Here is a 26,699-nt window from a genome sequence, read left to right on the forward strand (position 1 = left end):
TTCATTGATCCTGCCACAAATGAGATTTCATTTCCACAGGATTTTTGTCACATCCAACCAAATATTCAAGCTGTTGTCGACAAAGTAGTTTGATTATTCAAATTGTTAGAGGATAACATCTTCGCTTTCACACGAGCTTAGTTGTTTATTATTCAAATCAAAATTTGTGGTTAATTATCAAATCAAAAATTGTGGTTAATTATACCATATACTTATTTGGAAGACCAGTTATAAATATATAACTGTACTTACCGTAATAACGATGTCGTGCAATTTGTCGCAAGTGTCTAGTTTTCGACGAAACCGTAAGACAGTATGTGTTGCATTTTCATACCCCAACATAAGAATATAGTCCTGAGATGGATCCACAAATGGTTCTGTCTTTACATTTCTTGTAATGTGACGATCCTAAAAAAATATTAAGTGTTTTAAGTAAATATGTTACATAAGACAATAAATTAATCAATTAATTTAAATTAGTAAATATGGTAATTATTTTAGTAGATACCTTCAATACATAACGTTTTTTAATTAAGTGTAAAGAGTTATGTAACTTAATTTTATAAGTATGTTAACTAGTTTTACTGATTGTTGCAAAAACCATAAATCAAAAAAATATTTAGTATATTTAATAAAAATGGTATTTGATAAGATATATTGACTGATATATACTATATAAAGCCAGCAGAAAGTTTGAAATTCTTATATAAGGTATATGGGAGGTAGGATTAGTATTGACCCGAAAACATAAGAGAAACTCTCTGAATTTCATTAAGTACGAGTACATAGGGGATAGAGAATGTATTGACGTATTTTTAACACAAGCATACACTATTATCAAAAAGTGATTCACTCCATATTTTATTGATATATCACAGATTGACCGGTATGTACAGTAAAAAAGTCAACGACAAGCATTGTGGTTCACATTATCGGTATCTGGGAAATGAGAAAAGTTATAGTTCGATTTTAATAATTTTTAGACGGGAGAGAGAGATTTTACGTGCCAAATTTGAACGAAACTGGTGAAGTAATTACTGATATGTATATGTTATCAGCTCAAGATGGATGGGGTCATCCTAACTGGCCAATTTTGACATCAGCCTTATAAAATCTAATGCTGATAATGTATTTAGTTGAGCATTTATATATATACATATATAGTAGTTTTCAACAAAATCTTTAGATTGGGAGTGGGCAGGTTATTATCCGATTTCACCTCTTTGTGAGATATGTACATTCAACTAAGTAGGGGGGAGGCCCCGTCCACTTATTTAAAACAAACCACGCCTATTCCTATTGCGACACGTTTTAGCGAATCACAGTTTTGTATCTTAATTTGCGGCTTAGTTATAGGATTTTATATATTTTCGTAATTCAACGAATCTCGTAATCTTGATAATTTATATACAAGTATATATATATATAGCTATAACTCTATATCTATCTCGATTAGTTCAGGTTGTTATAAACAGCCGTTTAGTTTATAAGAAAATAAATATAGTTTAAAAAAACTAAAGACACATGCTTTTAAAGAATATCGAACGAAAAAGTTGAAAATAATTTTAAAAATTAACTTAAAAAAATAGTATATAAAAAATACTAGTATAATTGAGGAAAAGGCTTAAGGCGCTTTTTGCCATAACTTTCGTATATCGAACGCCCCACGCTTTTTCCTCAATTATACTAGTATTTTTTATATACTTTTTTTTAAGTTAATTTTTAAAATTATTTTCAACTTTTTCGTTCGATATTCTTTAGAAGCGTGTGTCTTTAGTTTTTTTAAACTATATTTATTTTCAACTTTTTAGTTCGATATTCTTTAAAAGCGTTGTTTTTTTAGTTTTTTAAACTATATTTATTTATATTTTATTATTTTTTAATAAATAGTAGCTGTAGCTATCTACACTATGTACATTTTCGGACGAAGTATCACAGTATGTAATGTATGACCAATATATGGTATGACTCATCGTTATGAACTCGATTGTATTTCATATTTTCTCGGCTCTTTTTACCAGAATTCTATCATCTTATAATTTTGTCTTGCTAAAAATATAAATGAAATTTTTCAATTAATCATTTTAGACACAGTTGTATGAACTTGTGCTTGATGATTTGTGAATCGATATTATATTATTGGCGACCAACTGATAATGACGGCTCTTATGAAATGTTTCTTAGTCGTTCCATTTCGTCTAACGCTTCGTTGTTACTTGGGGTCTTACCTGTCAACTTGGAGCAGTCAAGTTGTATATGCTTGTCCAGCAGCAAACAGCCGAGATCCTAAATAAATGATTGCATGATCAACTGTAGAGCCTTGCATCTTATGAACAGTCGATGCCCAACTTAGGATTATTGGTAGCATTCGTCTCTCAGCAGTTCCATAGCTGTATTTTGCTGGAAATTAAATCGATTGTGGGTTAATTACGTGTTCACCATCTGAATCGAAATTAATACGGACTGACGGGATGTCTTTCGCATATACTTGGTCCCTGCAAAAATTTGGCCATATAATTTCTGTAATGAAGCCCATGTTACCATTCACTAAACCCTTTGAAACGTCAATGTTCGACCTTAACGTCACTTTAGCTCCGACGAATATTTTCAATACATTAGGAAGACCTCCTGTTTTATTGATATCATTAGGTATCACAGAGCTTACGTCTTTATTACCTAAATTTCGTGAAGCATCAATGAGATGGTCTTGCGCTTTAATTGTGTAAATAGTAGTTCCTTTATCTTCAAAAGTCTGGAGAACTTTTTCATTATGTCTAGCAACTTGATCATTTGTCGGATAAATTCTCAAAGCTTTTTCAATTGAAAATTCTCCAGTAGTATCTATTGACACTTTATTCAGAAGAACTTCAAGATGCTTAGACGTTAATTCTCCAACTCTTAGAGCGTTAAGCACATCTATAAATGTCTTGTCTCCTTGTTGGCGCATGTTTTGTTTGAGTTCAAATAGGCAGAATTGTGTTCTGGCTGTTGATATACTTGATGTCCTCGGACAGGTGGTAACTGCATTAGATCACCAAAGAGTATAACATTTATACCTCCGAAACAAGAGTTCGGGTTTTTCAGTTGACGCAAACGAGAGTCACAGAAGTGGCATGCTAACAATTACTCCATCTTTTTGTACTGGTAGTTTTAGCAGACGGTGTAGTGTAGATCCACCGATCAGCCGTGCTGCGACTCCAGTAAGAGCACCAACTTTCACAACCGGTTTTCCATAACATCGGTTAACTTGGTTTTTCAGTACATTAAAGAGAAGAGTTTTTCCGGTGCCTGCTTGTCCAGTTACGAAAATTCTCTCTCGTATAACGTCACCATTAAATTGTTTCCTAATGCTCTCTGTGACACAGATGAACAGTTGTTTTTGATCAGCATTCAGAGACTGCTGTGCCCTCTGGAATTGATCATTGCTCATTTCTATCTCTGGTAATTCTTCTTCGTCAAGTTCACGATTGATAATTTCTGGCTGTTCTAAAATTTCAAATGCATGAACTTGATTGAATGCATTTTCAAGCTGTTGATCCCGCTCTCGAAATGGGCGCATATATCTACTCATTTGCTTCAAACGGTCTTCATGATCTAAGAAAGCATCTTTTGCATTTTTAAAACCTTCAAGTAGTTCAGCTTCTGAACGATACGGCATATATTGAATGAGTAAGCTGTAGAAGAAGTTTTCTGGATCTGATGCAGCTATAAAGTATGGCGCTCTCACAACTGCAGGAACATTTCTAACAACCATTTGGTTTTGACCATCTAACAAGGCGATGAGTGTGCGACGTGTATTTGGACGTTCTTCATAGACATCATGATCTACACTTTCCTCGATATCGTTTGTCTTTTTCGGATAGAATGGTTCGAACAACATTGCAAATGCTGTGAGGCTCATATTCGCAAAATCGTAGTCAGGATGCTGTAATGGACGTTTTTCATATCTTTCAAAGATATTGTTATAATAGCCAATTGCGTGTCCGCTTTTGTCAAACTGCAATATTTTGTAACGCTGTCCTGGTTTTCTTGTGTTCAGAAAAACGCAGCTTCGCGAGCTGTCCCGTAATGGGATATGACACAGTCGATACGCACATTCTGTAGCTGATACTTGTCGTTCATGAAGAATCTTCATACATATCCTGAACAGATTGCGTGAGAGATCAGTCTCTTCACGTTGAATTTGCTGTATTGCCTGCGCAATTCCAGAATCTACGCCTTCAGGTTCTGATTTCGATATGTACTTTGCTATATAGTACGCTATCGCTTCGTTTGACCCGCATGGCTGAATATCCATGTTTCCTGACCACAGTCTTAATAACTCTGGGTGGTAATTATTCACCCACGCATCTTCTTTTCCACGCTTTAGTAGACAGATTCTACCCCCGTTACGAATAAAATCATCCGAAGAATGGGACACAATTCGTGTTTCGACGCAGGAAATTAAATCGGCATCTTACAGAGGTATTATTTTTCGTACATGTTGGTCTATGCCGATGAATTTGACATCTATTAACTATATCGTGAAGCTCTGAATCTTCTTCTTCTGTAGGCAGTTTGCAGCAACAGTTACGATCAAGAAGCTGTTTCCCTTCTTCTGAGTTAAACTCTGGATGATTTCCAATCCAAATCACCATATGAAGGTGAGGACTTCCCCGATTCTGGAATTCAGTACGCCACCAATGGTCTTTTACTTTGCCGCCAAATACTTCGTCATTATTTTTGATAAATTTCATTAGAGCATTTACTCCAATCATAAAATGTCGACTCAAGATTACTGGGTACTTGTCGATAAGTCTTTGAGCCTCATAAATGTAAATCGTACTAGGATCAACATCAGGTCTACCATCTGCTATTAACAAGGCCTTTCGTTGATCCAACCAGTTAAGATCATTTGAGCTAAATGTTACGAAATAGGTTGGGGCTCCTTAACATCTGATTTGAGCTAATAGCTCATTCAAGGCTGATCTCCAATAAGCTGCAGAACCTCTCAAATTTTTCACATACAGATGGACGTCTTCAACCGCTCCTTCTTGATAAACGATTTTCCTGCCACATGCTGAAATAGTGCTTTTGATACGATAATATTCAAAGAAGGATAAGGCATAAAAGAGATAATCGTTGCGTTGAAATCTTGTATCACTTCCCAAAATTCTGAACTGGAAGTAGTCTAATGCTGTAATTTTTACTGGTCTTGGAAACAAAAAGTACGAGTCTTCTGCTTTCAGTTCATGTTCCACATTAACGATATTATCTTTCGTTTTGCGGGTAATCTCATTGAGATTTCGTGTAACATGTAGTTCTTCCTCCACATTAGGCTGCATTACATCAATCGCTGCCATCACTGATGTCTGCAGTGGGATTACTTGATCAGTTAATTCTTGTTGAAGTAGTCGTTTCAGGCGCTTCCGTTACCGTCGCAATACTCTGCTGTGACACTGTTTCCTCAAGTTCATCATTTATGTCAAAGACTTCGACGTCAATGTAATCAAGAGTGTACTCTTGGTTTTTACTGCCTGTTGTACGTTTACAAATTCTTACCATCTCTTCAAAATTATCGCATTCGATAATGCAAGCTTTTCCATTGCTGTCATTTACCCTGGATCCCTTTTGACCACAAGAGTGAGGATTGCTGAAGTAATATTTGTTATTGTAGTACATCTCTCCGAATGACTGTCCACCTGTTATTAATATACCGGCACTATGTGACAAGAATAGATCTTCCAGGCCTTGACGAAGAGTGCGACCAAGGTCTTCTGCATTATACTTATCGCTCAAGTTTCCATATATGTTCGGATCATCCTCCATCGTAATCTCAAACCTTTTACCAAATGCGAATAAGTCATCTTTGACCACATTGAAATTTCGCACTTGTAGGTATCCATCATTTTCAATAGGATACGCTCTTAAACTTATCTCTGTTTGAAATCTTACGTCGCTGTAGATTTGGTCACATGTTATCATATTCAGATTCAGGGTGTTTGACGACCAGTGTTGTGGTGTAAGAATACTGGCTCTTAAGATGTTGGACATTGCCATCGCACAACATTGGACGCCTGCAAATCCTGATGTGAATATAGCATCATTTCCTTGATGCCACGAAGCACGTACAATTCTCGAACAATCAGCGATATAGTCACTAGTCTCTTCGGTAGGTTCTTCACTAGTCTCCTCAGCGACTTCTGGTGGTGCTTGTTCTACTCTAATGATGTCCTCATTATCGATTACGACGTTTTGATCGATAGTAACGCCTTTATACAGTGGATTGTTAGCATATATGCCGCTCTCCGGTGGTTGGTTGCTTGCCTTTTCCCTAGATACTGAAAACTGTCGTGTTACATTGATATTTTCAAGACGCTCAGTAACGACAATTATTCCAGCATTTTTAGTGCTTCTTGGTAACATGTTCGAAAGATTTTCAGTGACTTCGAAAACATCTTGCGCGAACAATACCGCTTGACCACGAAAACTATATTGCCCAAATATGCCGCTTAATTTTATAATTTTAACAAACGGAATAATACGTGAAATTAGCCTTTGTTCAGCTTGAGTTAACTCTACAATTACTTCTGGAATAGTACCTAGATCTAAATTGTTCCAGTAAGATTTCGATGGTGCTACCACTTTCTTTGAAGTCAAATGACACTTGCAACGATTGCAAACAATCAAGCAATTATTTTGTGTTAATTCGTCCGGCAGATAAGGCGCCGTTTTAGTATCAACAATCCAGTTAGAGATTTGATGTTTATAGCACTGTTTAGTGCAAATTTCACATATCTTATCACAAAATGTGTCAATTGTCTTCATAAAGCCAGTCACACTGGCTCTACTTAGTCTTCTGGACTCAGCGTTTCGATGTTGCATTTGTCGCAAACGAGCCCCTCTAGTCCGAACAGGTTCTGAGGTGCGTTTTTCAGCTTTATACTTACGCTCTCGCTGCAAACGAGCCTCTCTAGCCTGAACAGATTCTGAGGTTCGTTTATCAGCTGTATGCCGACGCACATGCTGTAAACGAGCCAATTTAGCCTCCTTTAACTCCTTGGCTCTATAATTTCTCATATAGATCCTTCTTTTCTCCTTCATCTCTTCTAATTTCTCGCTTGAGAGCTCTGCAGTCCTTTTAACTGGCTTAGGCTTGCTTTTCTCTGAAATCTCGATTACTTCCTGTAACATTATACTCTCCAGTAGCCAAGTTGCCTACCACTGAAGAGCTGGAGTCGTTTGATGACGACGCCTGCGAGCCTGCTTTCTCACCCTGAGCAGACGCCGATACTGGGACTCCGTATCCCTGCATCGTAACGTACTCATTACTTGTACTTCCCCTGACGGCATACACTTCGTTATTTCTGCGTTTTATTCTTACAGTAATAAAGCTTTTTCCTTAATTATACTAGTATTTTTTATATACTATTTTTTTAAGTTAATTTTTAAAATTATTTTCAACTTTTTAGTTCGATATAACCATATTTATTGTATATTAAGTGATAGTTGTTCGATAGCCATCGCAACACTTATCTTACTTTCAATAAATACTGAAAACAAAGTATTTTGCATTACAATTTTTTTAAAACTATTGAATAGCTTTCATCGCGGGCTAACCAAAATAAACCCAACACGACTACAAAGTATGCGCAAAATATTTGCATACTTTTAGGCATATTTTGGCATCTCAAAGGGAACAAATCAACTGAACGGTCAGAACAAAAATAATAATATTTTAGATACAAATTTTTAACAGCAGTCCAAAATATGGAGTTTAATAAAAAAATTCATAATATTAGTAACGTTATTATTTGGTAAATAGCTACCCCACCTTTTGGAATAGTATCTTGTTTGAATTGAACAATAAGATTGAAATTAGGTATTTCAATCGGATTATCAGTGGTAACAAATTTCCACTCATCTTCGGTGGCGTTTTCAACATCAACTTCGCTGATAAAAAGTCAGAGCGGTTGACAAATTTTCTTTCGGAAAGATTGAATTTGAAAATGAATATTGATCCACAAGAATCCACTACAAAATATGGAAACACCATTCACGCGGTATTTTCCAGATATTTAGAGGATGTCAAGTCTCAAACTTATGCATCTTATTTCAGTTACCATAAAACTATAGTTTCAATAATAAAAATTCCTGAATAGTCTAAGTCTCTTGTAAGATAATAAAAATATTTTAAGCATTACTAACTTCTCATTATATTCAATTCTTTTTTATTTTTTATTAAATTCCATATTTTGATCTGCCATTAAAAAAATTTATCCTAAATATTATAATTTTTGTTGTCCGTTCAGTTGATTTGTTCCCTTTGAGATGCCAAAATATGCCTAAAAGTATGCAAATATTTTGCGCATACTTTGTAGTCGTGTTGGGTTTAGTTTGATTACAAACAGACAGACACACATAGAAATGAAGCTAATAAAAGAGTGTTAAAAAGTATGCAAACATTTTGCGCATACTTTGTCATCGTGTTGAGCTTAGTTTTTTAGTTACAAACAGACATACAAGTGAAACTAATATAAGCGTGTTAAAAAGAGAGAATTGGATTTTACGTAAGGATAATTAACACTGACAATTGGGTCACATATGGACATACAATTTAAATATCGGAAGGTTGAGCATCGAGAAGTATGCTCAGATTTTTTAACTTATGCTTATTTCTTCAAACGATTTCGGAAATTACCTGTGTAATTACAGCAAAGCTGAATGAAATGGAGGAGAAACCGAAAATGGGAGTAGTTCAGAAGGTCACCCAGGTTACATGTGGGCATTCACTTCGGTTTTTCGTAATACATTATAATCACGTCTTTTTTAATATTTTGATTTTAATGCTTTTCTCGACATCACTTTTTGGTTGTATTAATTCTGCAACGATTTTCGGTTTACGAGAACAAAGGCATCACAGCCATCATCTCATGAGCTATGCAATGCACAAGTAGCCAAGAAGATACATTTGTTAACTTATACATATGTACTAAAGAAATATAACTATATACATTTTATGCAAAGTTAGTCGTATTTTTGAAGTTAAAAGGTTTTATTTAGATACCCTATACGATGCCATAAATTTAAAATGTTTCGTCTACTTTTGCATAAATTTGCCTCCAAACAACCTGCCTAGTTGTACTTACATATACTCGTATCATTTCATATACCTATATTTATATATATATATATATTTGTATATATACACATGTGGGAATATAGTTAAATGTGTATGCCACGACCTTTTTACAGCCATTTTAGAGGGTTTTTCTACAGATGAACATACATATACCTTTCGTATACATATATATTATACATAAAATGTTAATACATATGTACATATGTACGATAAATATCCAGATGTTCACATTCATTTTTCATGTTTTCCCAATTTGGGGCTGGGGCGAAATTGAAATGGGCCCCGTAGAGCTGTGACTGCTACTCTGAACCGTTAGAATAACAAAATTTTATCGTTTCTTTTGTGATTTTTGTTGTTAAGTTTTTAATTGCTGTGTCAAAGTCTTATCATACTTTCTGAAGCCATCGTCTAAAATCGCTCATTGGCTTCGTATCAGCCACATCCCTACTCGAGGGCTTCGAGCATCCTTCACTTCGATGCCATTGACGTTGAACACTCTGGCGAACGCAAATGTGTCAAGGTTTAGGGATTTAATTTGTTGTGAGTCTGTGAGTTTGAATGTCGCGGAGGCAGCCCTTCAAAGTATGTGAGCTACGATAAAAGCAGTGGGCGAGTTCATTTGCTTCATTGTCCTTTCTTAAATCAATAAATATAACAAAAATAAATTCGGCTTCTATGAAATTCATTTCACAATGTTAAAAAGTGGTGGTGGTTTCCTTTGTTGGTTGGAAGTGACGTCTGATCAGATTAAAAAGTGAATTTAATAGGATTATGAACTTGGAACTTTTGTAACTATCATCAAAATGACATGGCCGTAGGGCACAAGGAGAGTAATTAAATGTGTTAAAGTCCGAATCTTGTAGCTGTATAAGTAATTATATTTTTAAGTATAATATAATTAAGTTCTAAGCTAAGATCTATTAGAATAATGTCGGTACAAGAAGGTACAAGTATTATATTGTATTGTAATGGTTTGCTTCCGCTCTAAAGTTCGAAAATCAACGGTATAAATTTTGATACAGATTTGCAAATGCGACCCATTGGGTCCAAATGTGGCTGAAGATTATAGTTTTATTCACCTAACGGTTGTTTGTAACATCAGCATGACGAGACGAGTTAAATTCCGAGTGCCTATTCGTCTGTCCTGAAGCGATAATTAGAGATTAAAAATTGAGAAATATAGAATATATACAAAAATAGTGAAGCTGAATCAACCAAGCTTGCTAAAAAGACGCCTTTTAGCACTTCTTCATACACGTGGTACCGCCCACCTTTAGTTGAAATTCTGTATTTCAGGAACTATTTCACCGATTTCAAATATACCAAATTTAGTATGTGAGCTGACACAAACATTCCTACCATACACCATGAAAATGGGCGAAATCGGTTGACAACCACTACTTTCCACATATCAAACTATTAAATTACATCTGAAACGTTCACTTTACAGTATAAAAATCAGACATCAATGAAGTTATCAGAATAAATCTTTGCACAAATAATGGTGGCAACACTTTTGTGCTGTGAATTTTTGTGCGATTTGTCAGTTTTATAAAGTTTGATTAGTTTTTTATTTAGTGATTTATTTGTGCATTTTCAAAACACATAAGTTAAGTGGTCTTATCATTATTTTAATGCATTAACTTAAAGTTCATATTTTCTTATTTCTGTGCTGAGTAATTTTTTGTTTAATTTTGTTCTAATTTATTTTCTTTTTTATATATATTAAGTTGCCACGAAGTTTATAACACCCAGAAGGAAACGACGGAGACCCTATAAAATATATACATAAATGACCAGCATGATGAGCTGAGTTCATTTAGCCATGACCGTCTGATCGTCTGTCTGTATATATACAAACTAGTTCCTCAGTTTTTAAGCTATCGATCTAAAATTTTGCACCTGTCCTTTTCTCACAAAGAAGCTGATCATTTGTAGATATCGGACCACTATAGCATATAGCTGCCATACAAACTGAACAATCGCAATGGAGTGCTTGTATGGAAAACTCTTTCATTTGACGAAGTATCTTCACGAAATTTGGCATGAGTTATTTTCTAAGGTAACAATGTAATTCCCGAAGAAATTGTATAGATCGGATGGCTATAGCATATAGCTTCCATTCAAACTGAACAATCGGAATCAAGTGCTTGAATGGGAAACTCTTTCATTTGACGAGGTATCTTCACGAAACTTGGCATGGATTATTGTTTAAGGCAATAATGTAATCGCCAAAGATTGTATAGATCGGATCGAACGAGTTATCGCTTAAGGCAACAAATTATTCTCTGCAGAAATTGGTCAGATGAGATCACTATATCATAGAGCTACCATACAAATTGAATGTTCGGAATAAAGTTCTTATAAGGGGCCCTAATTAATTATTTCTCTTTCGTTATTCACAGCTGTGTTGCCCAAAGTTTTTTTTATTTATTTCAGTGTTTTTTTTCAAACTGTTTGGTTTTGTTCTTAGATTAATATTTTGGTGTTTTTATTGCTTTCGTTTTGAATTGTATTTATTATTATTATTATTACAAGGTGCAATTCAAAAGTTTCAGGACTTTTGTTAAAAAACGAATATTATTTGTTTTTTTTTGAAACATTTATTGGTCTCCTTCAAAATAGTCTCCTTCCGCGAGAATACCACCTTTTGCACGTTCAAGAAGGTTATCGAATGACTTTTTTAGGTAATTTGTCGGTATAGCGTTGAGGATGGCGGTCTTCGTTTTATATGGCATCAACGTCACCATGGCGGTTTCCTTTCATGGCCAAATGTAGTTTTCCGAACAAATAAAAATCGCAGGGTGCCATATCAGGCGAATAGGGTGAATGGTTGATGATATGAATGCGATTTTTGCCAAAAAATCTGTCGTGAGTGTCTCTTGAATGTTGAATTCTGAGGTCTTTTTCGTGTTGTTTCAAAGTGTGCGGGACAAATCGAGCACAAACCTTCTGAGGCCCAAATTTTCTGTCAAAATACGATAAATCGACGCTGCGGATTTTGATAATTTTCCATTCCCGACTGTATGGAATCGGCCATATATTTAAGCGATGATTTCGGCTCTTTTTTAATGAATTCACGCACAATTTCCGTGTTTTTTTTGTTCACAACATCTTTTGGTCGGCCCGAACGTTCGTCGTCTTCCAAGCCCTTCCGTCCCTCTTGAAAACGTTTAAACCACTAGTGAATACGGCTACGGGATAGACAATCATCGCCTTAAACTTGTTTCATTATTTGATGAGTTTTGGTAAAAGTTTTACCAAAACAAAACTTAATGTTGGCTCTTTGTTCGATGCTCATTTTCCGACCGACACTACAAATGTAATGTCACATGTAGCGCGATATCTTAGCTGTTATACAAGTCAGCTGTTATATAAATTTTATACGACAACACTGAAGAATACACAATTGAGGGATAACAATTTCAGACAGATGGCGCCACTAGAAGCCACGTTATTTAAAAAGTCCTGGAACTTTTGAATTGTACCTTGTATATTTTGATACAGATGCAATTTCCTATATATTCGTTTTTGTTGTTATTTAATTTTCTTTTAATGCTTGTGGTTTATTATGTCGTGTAACTTCCCCAACTGTAACATTAAAGGCGAGTCAGATCGCTATGTTTCATGCTAGCTTTGTGGTGGGATTGCCCATATTAAATGTGCGGGACTGACAGGTAGAATCTTAGATTACATTCCCGACTGTAAGGGATTACGTTGATCCTGTTTAAATTGTATATCTAGTGAAATCGATCTATTTAAAGTTTATAGGGGGACACGCAATGGCTTTAACGAAATCGGTCAAGATCTTGTAACCCTCACCGGCAGAAATTCGCTGAGCATTTATTATCAAAATGTTAGAGGTCTTAATACAAACTTTATCGATTTGTGGTTAGACTGTTCCAATTTTAATTTTCATTTAATTGGATTTGCAGAAATGTGGTTAAAGCCTCACAAAGTGTTTCGCAATTCAGAGAAATCCTCTTGTTCTACCAGAAGACTCGTATCATCCTGCTTTGGAAATATCTGTCGAAATCATAGGCAATGTACGGGATAGTAATCATCAAACTTCTAGCTTCTCTGTTTAACTACGCAAAAGCTAATTTTAACAAGTAAGGAAGGGCTAAGTTCGAATGTAACCGAACATTTTATACTCTCGCAAAGTTAAATGGTATATTCGTTTGAGACTTCTTTATATATTTTAATAATTAGAAGTAGGAACTGTTGCCTTAGTTATTTACTTTTCACTCACAGTGAAAATAATTAGAGCAATTTGTAAACTAAATTTACTCAAATTATGAGAAATCGTTCTTGTGGTTTTTGTATACGCATATAATTGATTTTATATAGAATGCATTACAACTGTATTGAGAAGTATGAAAAGAAATCGTTTTTGGATAATGAATAACATTTTTTATTTATTATATCGATATTATTATACATGTTTAGCTTAAAAATAATAAATATTAACAACTTTAAAAATGATATAATATTATTATATTAATTTGTATATAATATTTACAATAGTAAACATAAATTTTTGTAGAGATTCTTATACATATATCCAAATTATATTTCTTTTTTCTTTATACTATTTAATTTCTATCATATATTTATATAATAATAACAAATTATATATATAATTTAAATTTTCTTAATTAGATTATTTACATATTTTTCTTAAAATTGTCTTAAAAACTACTGTCAAAATTCCTATACTCGATTACTATACTTCGATTATATTTGAAAAAAAAAAACATGAAGAACTATTGCACTAAGTCTGAAAACTTTAGTTCGAAATAGAGACACAAATACTGTCATGATAGCTGTGTACTGTCTCAAAAGTAATTGCATTTACACGGGAAGGATCAATTAGCACATTTTGATTGCCTAACTCAGAAGGAGGACTTCCTGAAGTTCTACAATTAATTGTCTGACTGAGAAAGCTGTATTTCTATATAAAACCAGAATATTAATATTGAAACATTTAAACAAAACCGCTTCTAAAAGCGGCCTGAATAAATTTTCTTTACAGCCTTTGATTCTATAGAGCAAGCAATACTATGCTTTGCATATATTGTAATGCCCCGTTTATTTCTGTTGGTTGTTTCCGTGCTATCTATCCTCAGCTCGTTAATTGGAGTAAATCCTGGTATATCAAAACTTTCGCAAGGATAACTCCAAGTTTCTACAAAACATAAAATATCTGAAGATAGCATCAAACAGTCGGTTTTTATATCATTAATGTGAGCGTGAAGACTCTGAACATTATGGAATAAAATTTGATGCCCTGATGTTCGGGAAATCATAAAATTGAAACTTGTTGTTAAAGCTTTATTTGTGTTCAATTCCCTCAGTTCCCTAAATACGGGATCCGATTCAGAAAATTTGTTAGGAGGAATAAAATTTCCTATGATGAATAGACCTTCTGCAGAAGTAGCTCGACTACAAGCGACATATATTGAAGCTCTAGGCATTCTGGGTCGAGTATGAACTACTACTTTATTATATGTGGCACCCTGACTTTTATGAATAGTTATTCCCTCAGCCGGAACAACTGGAAACTGATTTCTTTCAATTGAAATTTGTTCATTTCTTTCATATTGAAAAGATTTTAGAACTTTTTCAATTGGTGTCCAAGAACTTTCTAGAGGATGAGACTTTCTATCAAACCAACAGAAGGTTCCAAAAATTTAATCCACAGAATTGTTGGAAAAGAACAATGGAAAGCAATTTGCATAAGTTGTCCAGCTGCCCCATTAACCAAGCCATCACACGGGTTTATGTTCACTGTAATCATATATTTGGCGGAGGTTTTAAGTGTCAATTCATAGGGCAGTCCCTGCTCTTTTGCAGTTGAAAAGAAAGCTTCTGTTGGGATTCGACTGAGCTTAAGGGCATTGAAATTATTTGTCTCTTCATTGGACCAAAATAAATGTATGGCATCATCGGGAAATTCTTCGAAATTAACTACTCGAGTTACAATGAGTGATATGTCCTAATTTGTCATAGTACCAGATGCCATATGATTTAATGCAATTGCAAAGGCCTGATCTTTCCGTTGTCTCATTATCTCTGTTAATTCAAAGTATTTAAATAACTCCCACAAAGGGGAACCAACTAAAGTGCTGTATGCATCATTGGGATTAGGAGAGAATATCCACCTATCTCCAACAGGGGGGAGTTGCTTCAAATCACCAAACACTATGATTGGTATACCACCGAAGGGGCTGTCTGTTTTGAAAATTTGTTTTAATCTCGCATCAACAGAGCTAAACATACGAGCACCTACCATCGATATTTCATCAATTATAATTAATTTTAAATCGATAAGTCTGGAATACAATGTATTAACTTTGTCATTGCTAAGTGGCCTCAACTCTCTATTCAACTGATTAACAGGTAAAGAGAATATTGAATGAAGGGTCATTCCACCTATTCTGAATGCTGCTTTACCCGTAGGTGCGCAAAGAAGAACTTTTAAGGAATTTGGATTGGATCCAGGTGTAGAATTGGAGCGATGGTTAAGAGCTGAATATATTGCAGATATCAAACGACTCTTTCCTACACCTGCACCGCCGCCAATGAACTCATAAAATGGGAGATTTGTTTTTAGGTGGTGCATCAAATGTGTCGAATAGGTTCTTTGCTTAGTATTAAGACTTTGAACTAAAGAAAATAATTCCTCAACTGGAATTAAAGGGGGTAGTTTAATAAGTCTAATATTGCAATCAGATTCAGTGCCATTATCTGTTGAATCTTCGCCATGCAAGTCCAGCAAATTTATATTTGGGTTTATTTCTATAAGTGCCAACACTCTGAACTCATTTTTCACGATAGGTAGTTTATTTTGAGCACCTTCGTCCAAGTCTATTTCATTATTCTCTTTGCTCAAAAACATCATATTTTCTTTGATTTTCCTCAATTATAATACGATGTGTTATGCAATTCTGCTCATTATCGTTTTCAATGAGATCTTGCTGTTCATTCCGCCAAGGATAGTAAAGCATTAACATTTCGCGGAAATACTCAGCTCTGGCCAAATCTGGGTTAAACCTTCTATACCGAATAATACAAGGTTTGGTACGTTTTTTCACAAAACCGCTACCGTCTTTAAGAGGAATGATAACCCCGCTTTCTGATAAATTATCGTCTTCCCTCTCATCTTCTTCATGATCACTATCTTGTGCTCTTCTACTAGATTTAAAATATTTATACCTAGATGCAAAATCAGCTAAACAAAGAGTTTCTAACTGATCGGATCTTTGAACATAACGGTCTAAAATACCGGCTACGAATATTTCAGTCGAACCTGAATTAAGGTTCTGAAGTTCTGCTCTAGGTTTTACAATTCGAACACGTTGCTCAGGTTGAGAAGTATTTATATATATATATATAATATTACTTGCTTCCGAAAGATGGAGCTCAATGCAGCAATATACTGCTTCTTGTGCAGATATTTCTATGCCTGATATAAATTTGTGACCTATATGTGTAAGTTTTTGCTTAATAGTATACTTTCCAGCATTTACCTCTGATATAGCTTCATTTAAGAGCCTAGAAATTCCCTTGTTAGACTTGTTAATATAATTAATTATATAATATATGAACAACAAGCATATGCATCCAGTATATATTGGATATATGGATGTAATTTTCTTTTTAGAAAAATTTTGGTTTTTGTCAAACTTGACCTAAGGGCTATCAAAAGACATGTTTATTCTACTATCAGATAGGAAGTGTTCAAAATCGATTAAATTAGGAATGTCCTCTGTAGTCATATTTGAATTTAAAACGTTTTGAATTTTGAAAAAGTTTTCCATGTGTCTTTCTGAATTTTGACTTTTTTCTGTAAGAGGTAACAGTATTTGCGTTGAAGGCATTGGTCGATATGGTATACTAAAACGACAAAACTGTTGTCCTCTTATTTCCCTAGTACAAGACCGACTGTGGTTATACTTTTGATAACCCAAATAATTTTCTAAGTGGCTGATCGAACCATCGGTAGAAATATAATTGTCAATAAAACTAATGACATCAGGGAATGTCTGAGGATCTTGAAGGTTGATCCTGGGAGCATTATTAAGCCAAAACATGCCATGTACATGCGGGGAACCTCTCTGTTGAAACTCCACTCTCCAGTAGAAATTTGTAACAAAATAAAAGGCTTAAGAATTCGTCGATAGCGGTAGTCAAAATGTCTAGCACAAGTAACCGCGTCTGACCGAATTAAGCGATGTCTATCTTGGGTTGTTAAACTGTTGGCTTCCTCTTCCGAAATATCTTTAGAATCAACAGTTTTAGAGAGGATGACAAAAGCTCAACCCACTGAGATTCCACAGCCGATAAAGTGATAAAGAAGGTTATAAGCCCAAATTGGCGAATCATAGCGATTGCCTTTTTCTTCTCAGCTTCCCAGTGCGCAGGTGAGGATCTAACGCCTTTCAAAACCTTGTAACCATCATCGTGGTGAATCAAGTTTTGAACAAAGTTTTCGTTTAATAGATTTTGGGCCGTAACTCGGTTGCGACCTGAAAACTTTCTAAGGCAAATGGATGTACTATTCTTAATTTGTAGCAGTTCTAATTTTTTGTAATCATAGAACAACTTTGGAATGGTACACGCTCTTCTGTCAAAACGGCGAATTTCAGAACGTATTATCTTGCTATACGTTTCAGAGCATGTACGCTTCTGCCCAACGTATATTGTTCCAAATGACCACTCTTCTGAATTACTATCTTGAGTTATGTCAATTAGTCTTTGTCCTTCACCTGGCGCTATAACTAAACGCCTTCTTAAGTGAATTTGTATAACATGAGCCTCTTCAAAGGACCTTGGTAGAGATGTCACAATATTGTTAACAGAAATTGGTATATTAACAACAGCACCTTTGAGCAAACTCTGACCTTGATATCCTAACGGACGGATTGTCATAAAAGGCAATCTAGGCATTATGAGACGTTCTTCAATTGGGGTTAAACCTTTTAAACAATCCGGTATTTCAGGAAAGTCTAGACCGTTAGCTAAACATATTTTTCGACCGTTCTTTTTAACAATCGCATTTTTGCATGTAGCACAAAAATAGTAATTTCCATCTTCTGAAGGAAATTTTTGCATTAAAAAGAAGACGGATGCAGCGTTCGGGTGACCTTGCGCAATAGTTTCGAAATTTAATTTGCGAACTTGGTGTGAAGACCATAAACCGCCGCAGAAAATACATATTTCAGTAGGGCCCTTATTTATATTTTGGAAATAAATGTTTTTGAAATCTGTTAAATTGCCACTATTATCAGTTTCTATAACATTATTTTCTCTCGTTAATCGGATTCGTTGGGACTGCCTTTGGTTTTCAATTTGTCTATTGAGTGGGTTATCTCTACGAAGGCGAACTTGACCTTGTCTAAGACGTCTCTGATTCAAAATTTCTTCCCTCATACCCCTCCTACTAAGCTGTCGACGTTGTGTTTCTCTATCACGCTCCTTTCTCCTTATGTGAGGATTTCTTCTGCGCTCTAAATTCCTATACTCAGGATTTCTTGCGCGAAGTTCTCTATGATCCCTAGTGTTCCTACTTTGTTCATCATAACGTACCTCAGGATTTTCTCGACGAGATCTATGACCTCGAGTATTTCTTATTTGCTCTTCATAATTTGTGGATCTTGCCGCCTTGTTCTATGTTGAACAGAATTTGCAACTTGCTCAACAGATCGAACCTCGGGGTCTTCACGCCGAGACCGGATCTTGTCGCCTTGTTCTATGTTGAACAGTATTTAAATTTTGTTCAAAAGACCTCGAGATTTTCCCGCCTGGTTCTATGTTGATTTGTATTGATAATTTGTTCGGACAGACGTACATCGGAATGTAATCTATGATTAGCGTGACCTACAGTATTTTGTGACTGCTCACAATCTCTATACAAAGAGTTTGCACGAAGAACTCTCATACGTCTTCTATTCTGAAGACGACTTAGTAATATAGATTTTCTACTTAATCTAGTCATAATTAATTAATAATAAATTGATTAGTATATAAAATACTTATAGATAATACTTATATAATTCCGTCCATCCGGGTCTGAAATGTTGGATCCTAGGTGCTGCTCTCTTTCACTGTAATTGAATCCTTGCTATGGACTCCTTTACAGCACTTTGCTGGTTAAGAAATCTAGTCTAACTGAAACTACAAACACAGTGTACTGATATTTTTATACTCTTGCAACATGTTGGTACAGCTTACGTACTTTTGTATACCTATATATTACTTAGCTATTCACTAACATAATAATACATAATATTTAGTTATATTTATATTTTAGAAATTAGTAGTTTATTTCATTGTATTGAAATTAAGTTCGCGGAAAACCCCTCCGTAAATTACTTTTGTTAAACGCTTTCTAAAACAGGGGGATCTATGGTACCTATTTTGAAGGGTCTACCCATGAAGGCAAAATTACTTTTTTAGCATTGTTGTCTGGTATATTTTATAATAAGTTCGACATGATGGCTGAGAAAATATACCTAACCACTGATTATCACCAAATATTAGAGGAAATATATGTATATAGAAATCTATATCTATCACTTTAGGTGATGCAAACAACTCTTTGGTGAACAAAACTATACTCTGTTGCAACATGTTGCGAAAGTATAAAAATGTTGCGAAAGAATTCAACATTCATTACTCGATTATTATTTGGTATCTTATTAACTTATGTTATTGATCATAGATTTATTTTGTGTCAATACTATTTTTTTCTCCGAAATGTTAACTTTTATAAAAAGAAGCTATTTAACTCAAACATGGTATATGTGATATAAACTGAACCAAAGGGATTAGATTTAATATGTGGGGTATATGAGGTTACTGTTGTACCAGAGGAGCGGAAATCAGTATATTAGGGTGTCCATTTCATTTCATTAAATTATCAAATTGACGAAAAAGATTATACCATAAGTAGTACATGTTAGCTGGGAAAATCAAAGACCAGAAAATTCCTCCAAACCGTATATTAAAAAATGTTGAATTAAACATCCATTATTAAATGATATCGTGATTAAATTACAATAAAATTTGGTATCTTCTTGACTTATATTAAATTCCATAAACTTAGTCTCAGTTTTATTGCTTGAAGTGAGATATATATAAGTATGAATGTGATATTAACTCCACCAAAGTGGCTAAATTTTATATTATAAGCTTAGGTGGCAAACGTCAACCAGTGAATCGGAATTCATTATATGAAGGTGTGAGGTTTAGACTTAGTATATACTAATTTCATTCTAATTCAGCGTCAAACCATATAATTTTTAAGAAATCTTTTCCACTTAATTTTGTTAAAATATCACGTTGATCAACCGGAACGGTGTAAAGTCAGGTGGAAAGACGGAAATCATATATATATTGGGGATAGAGAAATATATTAATTTTGACATTGCTTAGCTATACTCGAGAACATATTTTGAAGCAATTTTATATATACAAAAAAATATTAATACTCACTGACCGACATATTCGGCATAAAACTGGTTAGAATAACGAAAAGCATTATAAGTAGGACACGCTCTCTGAGTAAAACACGCTCTCTCATTTTTATTGAGATAACTCACATATGCGGTATAAAGTCACACGGAAGTTCAAAAATATTTATATTAGATATATGAGGGCTACAAAAACTATTGATCCGATTCAACCCATTTTTGAAACAAAGACATACTATTATCGATAGTTTCATTTATTTATTCTATTATATGAATTTCAATTATATATCTTACACAATGGCCGATATTTACGGTAAAAAGTCAACTATAGGTACTGGGGTCCACATTCAGTACCTAGGGGCTTAAACAGTTTTGGTTCGATTTAGAGAATTTTTGGTCACAAGGTGGCATACTTTAAAAGTATTATTCACGCAAAGTTTTACGCCGATATAATCATTGTTGCTTGATTTGCATTGTGAAAAGTGAAAGAATCAAGTGGAATTTGAAATGGTGTCATATGGAAAATAGGCGTGGTTGTAATCCGATTTCACCCATTTTCGCACCATAACATAGAAATATAAAAAAAATGTTATGTACCAAATTTGGTTGAAATCGGTTAAAAAGATCCCAAGATATGGAGTTTCACCTAAAAGTGGGCGGTGTCACGCCCACTGTCTAATTTTGAACGCAGTTCCTATAAAGTAATTTCATACCATCCCTGAGATAAAATTTAATGTCTCTGGCGTGTTTCGTGCTTGATTTATCGCGCTTTTAGTAGTTTTTAGCAGTACCGTTACATGGGGAGTGGGCGGGGTTGTCACCCGATTTCACCCATTTTCACACCGTCAATAGAAGTGCTAAAAACATTTGCTTCCAATGAATTTTGTTATTATAGCTTAAGTAGTTTAGGAGATATGAACATTAAACCTATTACAGGCGGGACCACGCCCACTTAAAAAAAAATTTTAACTGTAGGGAGGAGCATCCTAATGTGATCTCGTGTACCAAATAACAGTCTTGTATCTTATTGCGGAGCTTAGTTATGGCAATTTATTTGTTTTTGATTAATGGCGTTTTGTGGGCGTGGCAGTGGTGCGATTACGCCCATCTGCAATACCAACCGTCTTACTGTACCAAGAAACATCTGTACCAAGTTTCATAAAGATATCTCAATTTTTACTCAAGTTACAGCTTGCACGGACGGACGGACAGACGAACGGACGGACAGACAGTCACCCGGATTTCAATTCGTCTCTTCATCCTGATCATTTATATATACATAACCCTATATCTAACTCGATTAGCTTTAGGTGATACAAACAACCGTTAGGTGAACAAAACTATTATACTCTGTAGCAACATGTTGCGAGAGTATAAAAATGTTGCGAAAGAATTCAACATTCATTATTCAACGAAATCGTGAAATCAAAAGTGGCATCTTATTAACATATATTGTAGGTCATGTACTCACTTAGTTTTATTAATATATTTTAATCGCGTCAGCGAAAATTATATTAAAATCATCTTCAAATAAGACATATCTGATATAAACTCGAAGAGGCTATATTTAGTATTTTGATTGCAGATGCCAGAAAATCAGAAGTGATTATAATACTGATATAAGGTTTCGACCATGGTCTAAACCAATTCCATTCATATTAAACGCTAATCCACATATCTTTTATGAAAACTTGTTCACTTAATTCCTTTAAAATATCACACATTTTGTCCAACCTGAACGGTTTAAAGATAAGTGGAAAGTCGGAAATCACTATATAGAGTATATTGGGGGCAGAAAAGGTCTGAGCTGATTGCACTAACTTTTGACATTACTCAAATATACTTGAGAACATATTTTCAAGCAAACATAACATCACTATTTGTAGTATATGGGAGTTGAGGTAATTCGTCGAAAGGATTCTCTCCCGATACATTCATTGGTGCTTGATTTGTATACTGGAAAGTGAAATAATCAGATGGATTTAAATTTTGTTATATTGGAAATAGGCGTGGTACTCTGTAGCAACATGTTGCAAGAGTATAAAAATAATACGTGCAATGAAGAAATACGCACAATTTTACATTTACCTATCCAGTGTGCTAAAAATACGCACTTGCCGCTATTAGCAACATATTTTTTTCCGTTTTGCAATGGCCATATTGTATCCGACATTGGTAGTCAGCTTGCAAAACTTCTACATTACGAAGAGATATACGAATTTTTTCTATGGATGCAGAGCAATGTCACTAAAAGCAATTCCAAATCATATTTAAAAATCCCTTTTGTATTTTTAGCACTTTTTCTCCAAGGCAGTGACAAAAAGTATCACCTAACTTATGAAACTACCGCCACCTCACTTTTGAGTTGTATAGGTATACACTCTAGAATAAATGGGGAATGTTAATTGTACACAATTGAATTCAGTCCATTACATTAGCGATGTGCCATTAGATATACGCCTCTGGCATTTGTTGATGTCGCAAAACAAAGTTAACACTCCAGAGAGATTTTCTTGCTTGCACCGGCGCATACTACGAAAAATGGCCGAAAGGAATGAGGGAACTCTTTATAAATATAGTATTGAAAAAATGTGTGAGTGGAATAGTTCTAAATACAGTAATCGTAGTCATATACTAAATAACTGTAATTGTAATATGATATGATTATTTTCAACACATGTACAGTTGATCGCAAATAATATTTGATTTCAGTTAATACAAATGCAACGTTAGGTCCGACGAAACGCACCGTAATTATGAATTTGAATAAAAACAAGTAAGGAAGGGCTAAGTTCGGATGTAACCGAACATTTTATACTCTCGCAAAGTCAAATGGTATACTCGTTTGAGATTTCTTTGTGGATTGACTGATATTTTCGGTAGAAGGTCAACTATAGGCACTGGGGTCCACATATTTAGTACTTAGGGGTTTGAACAGTTTTGGTTCGATTTAGACAATTTTTGGCCGCAAGGTGGCATACTTTAATTGCATTATTCACGCAAAGTTTTACCCCGATATAATCATTGTTACCTGATTTGCATAGTGGAATCAGATGGAATTGAAAATGGTGTTACATGGGAAGTAAGCGTGGTTGTAGTCCGATTTCGCCCATTTTCGCACTATAATATAGAGATATGAGAAGATGTTATGCACCGAGTTTGGTTGAAATCGGTTGAGCAGATCTCAAGATATGGGTTTTCACCTAAAATTGGGCTGTGCCACGCCCACTGACTAATTTTGAACGCGGTTTCTATAAAGCCAATTTATACCATCTCAGAGATAAAATTTAATATCCCTGGCGTGTTTAGTGCTTGATTTATCGCGCTTTTAGTAGTTTTTAACAGTACCGTTATATGGGGAGTGGGCGGAGTTGCCACCCGATTTCAACTATTTTCACACCGTCAATAGAAGTGCTAAAAACATTTGCTTCTAGTGAATTTTGTTATTATAGCATTAGCGGTTTAGGAGATATGCACATTAAACCTATTAGAGGCGGGACCACGCCCACTTTTTAAAAAAAAGTTTTAACTGCAGATGCCCCTCCCTAATGTGATCCTGTGTACCAAATAACAGTCTTGTATCTTATTGCGGAGCTTAGTTATGGCAAGTTATTTGTTTTTGATTAATGGCGTTTTGTGCGCGTGGCAGTGGTCCGATTACGCCCATCTGCAATACCAACCGTCTCACGGTACCAAGAAACATGTCTACCAAGTTTCATAAAGATATCTCAATTTTTACTCAAGTTAGAGCTTGCACGGACGGACGGACGGACAGACAGTCACCCGGATTTCAACTCGTCTCTTCATCCTGATCATTTATATATATATAACCCTATATCTAACTCGATTAGTTTTAGGTGATACAAACAACCGTTAGGTGAACAAAACTATTATACACTGTAGCAACAGGTTGCGAGAGTATAAAAAGTGAAACTAAACGCTCAATAGTTAAACATTCAGCAAATCTTCTTCAGCAGTTCACAAGATTACAAAAATATTCAGAATAGAGATTCGAATTGCTCGAAATTTTTCCACAGGAAGGCCTAGAATTACATTAAAACGTGTTTATGTCAGCATTATTAATATTTCTACGTCGAATAGGGTTTATTCCGCACTAAAAATTAAGGATATGTTGCAAGTGGCGAAAGAAAAAGTTCACCTTCTTTGCCTACAACTCGTAGACGCTTATCCGAAGGGAATTTGGTAATATGGATATGGTATCATGAAAACTTCCTTACATAAACAATGTTAACTTGGCAAACCCAAAGAAATTTTAAACAGGCCATGTCTTGAAACCATATTATTTTGGTCAGAAATTCTTGGGACGGATGAGTCTATGATAAGGATGAAGTATAGTGGTGACCATTGCCATTTACATAAGTGTGCAAAGTCTATACTTAAAGAAGACAATAAGAACCTCATGGTAGGCATTTCTGACCAAAAGAGTGGTACTTGGAAGCAAAATTAATACTTAAGTGTATCTTAATTCGTCATACCCGCAGGTAGGCTATTGACTGGCGAGGAGTTTAACCTTCAACAGGTCAACGCTTGTATTCATAAGGTCAATTGTTAGTCTATACCTTGCACCTTTCTCCTATTGAAAATGTTTGGGCGTGGTTAAATACTAAGACTAGCAAATAATGCCTCGTAGTTTAAATGAATCAAAAGATTCAAATATGGTTAACAATTTCAGCAGAAATACGTGAAAAGTAGAGTGTTTCGTTGCCGCAGCGCTTGGCGAAACTATCAAAAAATAACAGTGTTCATTGAGGTAAGTAAATTATACTTATGATCACATAAATTTGATTCATTATATTTTCGTTTTTCTACAATCCATTATTTCATTTTGTTGTTATTAAAATAATATGGTTTAAGTATGTATTAACTATGTATAGTAAGTTTAAGAAATGAGTGGCAATGAATTTTTATAAATTTTGATTTAACTTTGTGCGCCACTATATGCACATAAAAGTTGTCTTCGATTCGCCACTTCTCCCCTCACTGTCTTTCGCAGTTAGGTTATAACGTGTATTTTTTAGATGTGGCTTTTAATGAGGAGTTGGGCTTTTTTACAGCTGTTAATTGCTTTATTTATTGAAGAGACTTGGTCCGGAACAACGTTTGCAAATCGTGCATATTTATTATTGTCGAGGCCCCTCGACTGGAATTTGTTCAAGCTCGTCACAAAGGACTCTTGCCCGAAATAATTCTTAAAGCTAAATTCTTGGCCATAACATTGAATTATATGCGGGTCATTTCTTCTAGAAAATCACATGTCTTTATAATAATTTATAAAGCATTTGTATGGATGCTAATTCAATTGTATGAAAGATGTATAACTTTGAAAGGTATACCTTTATGGAAAAACGTTTTATATTCGGTTCATTGAATATATTGAATATAAAGAACTTGCAGAATTATTTTATGACAAAACCTGAAATTTCGGGGACGTAAGCAAAAAAAAAAACAACTTGGGGTAATAACAGACACCCAAATCTATATACATATCCACATATATACTAGGGTGGAGCGAAAAAAAAATTTTTTTTTGGTTTAGCCTGGGGATAAAATCTGAACATTTAAAAAAAAAAAAAATTTTTAGGCAAAAAAAAAAAAATTTAACACCTAGAGCCGGCAAAATGCTATGCTATGGCGCACTCAGTTTTAAAGTAAAATTTCGAGTTAAAATATTAGTTAAGGTCTTCGTCCATACATGTGCGGCGTTGATTTTTGATCAATTTCATCTTTGAGATCTTTCACTTCTGCAATTCGTTACCAATATATATATATCGTAGAATAATTTCTGAATTGACAAACGTAAACTGTAAAATATTTTTTTTTTATTATGCGGTACAAAAACTTCTCAGTTGATTCTCCGATTTTCGGATGAGCGCATTCCACAAGGAGGCTTCTTAATCTTTGGGTATGTTTCCACAAGTTTTTTCATCACCATCATCTGATTTTATAAATATTAGCTCACCAATTAAATTAAATCGCTCGTAAATCAATTCGTAAGCGGAAATTTCGTTTTCAAGTGTACTAATCAATCCATCAATGACTGGAATATAAACATCCGTAAGAAATTTGTCCCTCGCTGAAAG

At 34.7% G+C, this 26,699-nt stretch overlaps 1 protein-coding gene across 5 annotated transcripts in view; it reads right to left on the bottom strand.

Annotated features, from left to right (window-relative positions):
* Window positions 1–26,699, bottom strand: part of olf413 (DBH like monooxygenase olf413) — a 237,236-nt gene that overhangs the window by 98,886 nt on the left and 111,651 nt on the right. For all 5 annotated transcript variants that reach the window (XM_036360265.2, XM_070112116.1, XM_036360264.2 and 2 more), the window contains one exon: window positions 253–408. In XM_036360265.2, the coding sequence (XP_036216158.2) occupies window positions 253–408 (156 nt within the window). The remainder of the gene's footprint in view (window positions 1–252; window positions 409–26,699) is intronic.

Source organism: Bactrocera oleae, chromosome 6 (assembly GCF_042242935.1).
Source record: "Bactrocera oleae isolate idBacOlea1 chromosome 6, idBacOlea1, whole genome shotgun sequence".
NCBI classification, from domain to species: Eukaryota; Metazoa; Arthropoda; class Insecta; order Diptera; family Tephritidae; genus Bactrocera; species Bactrocera oleae.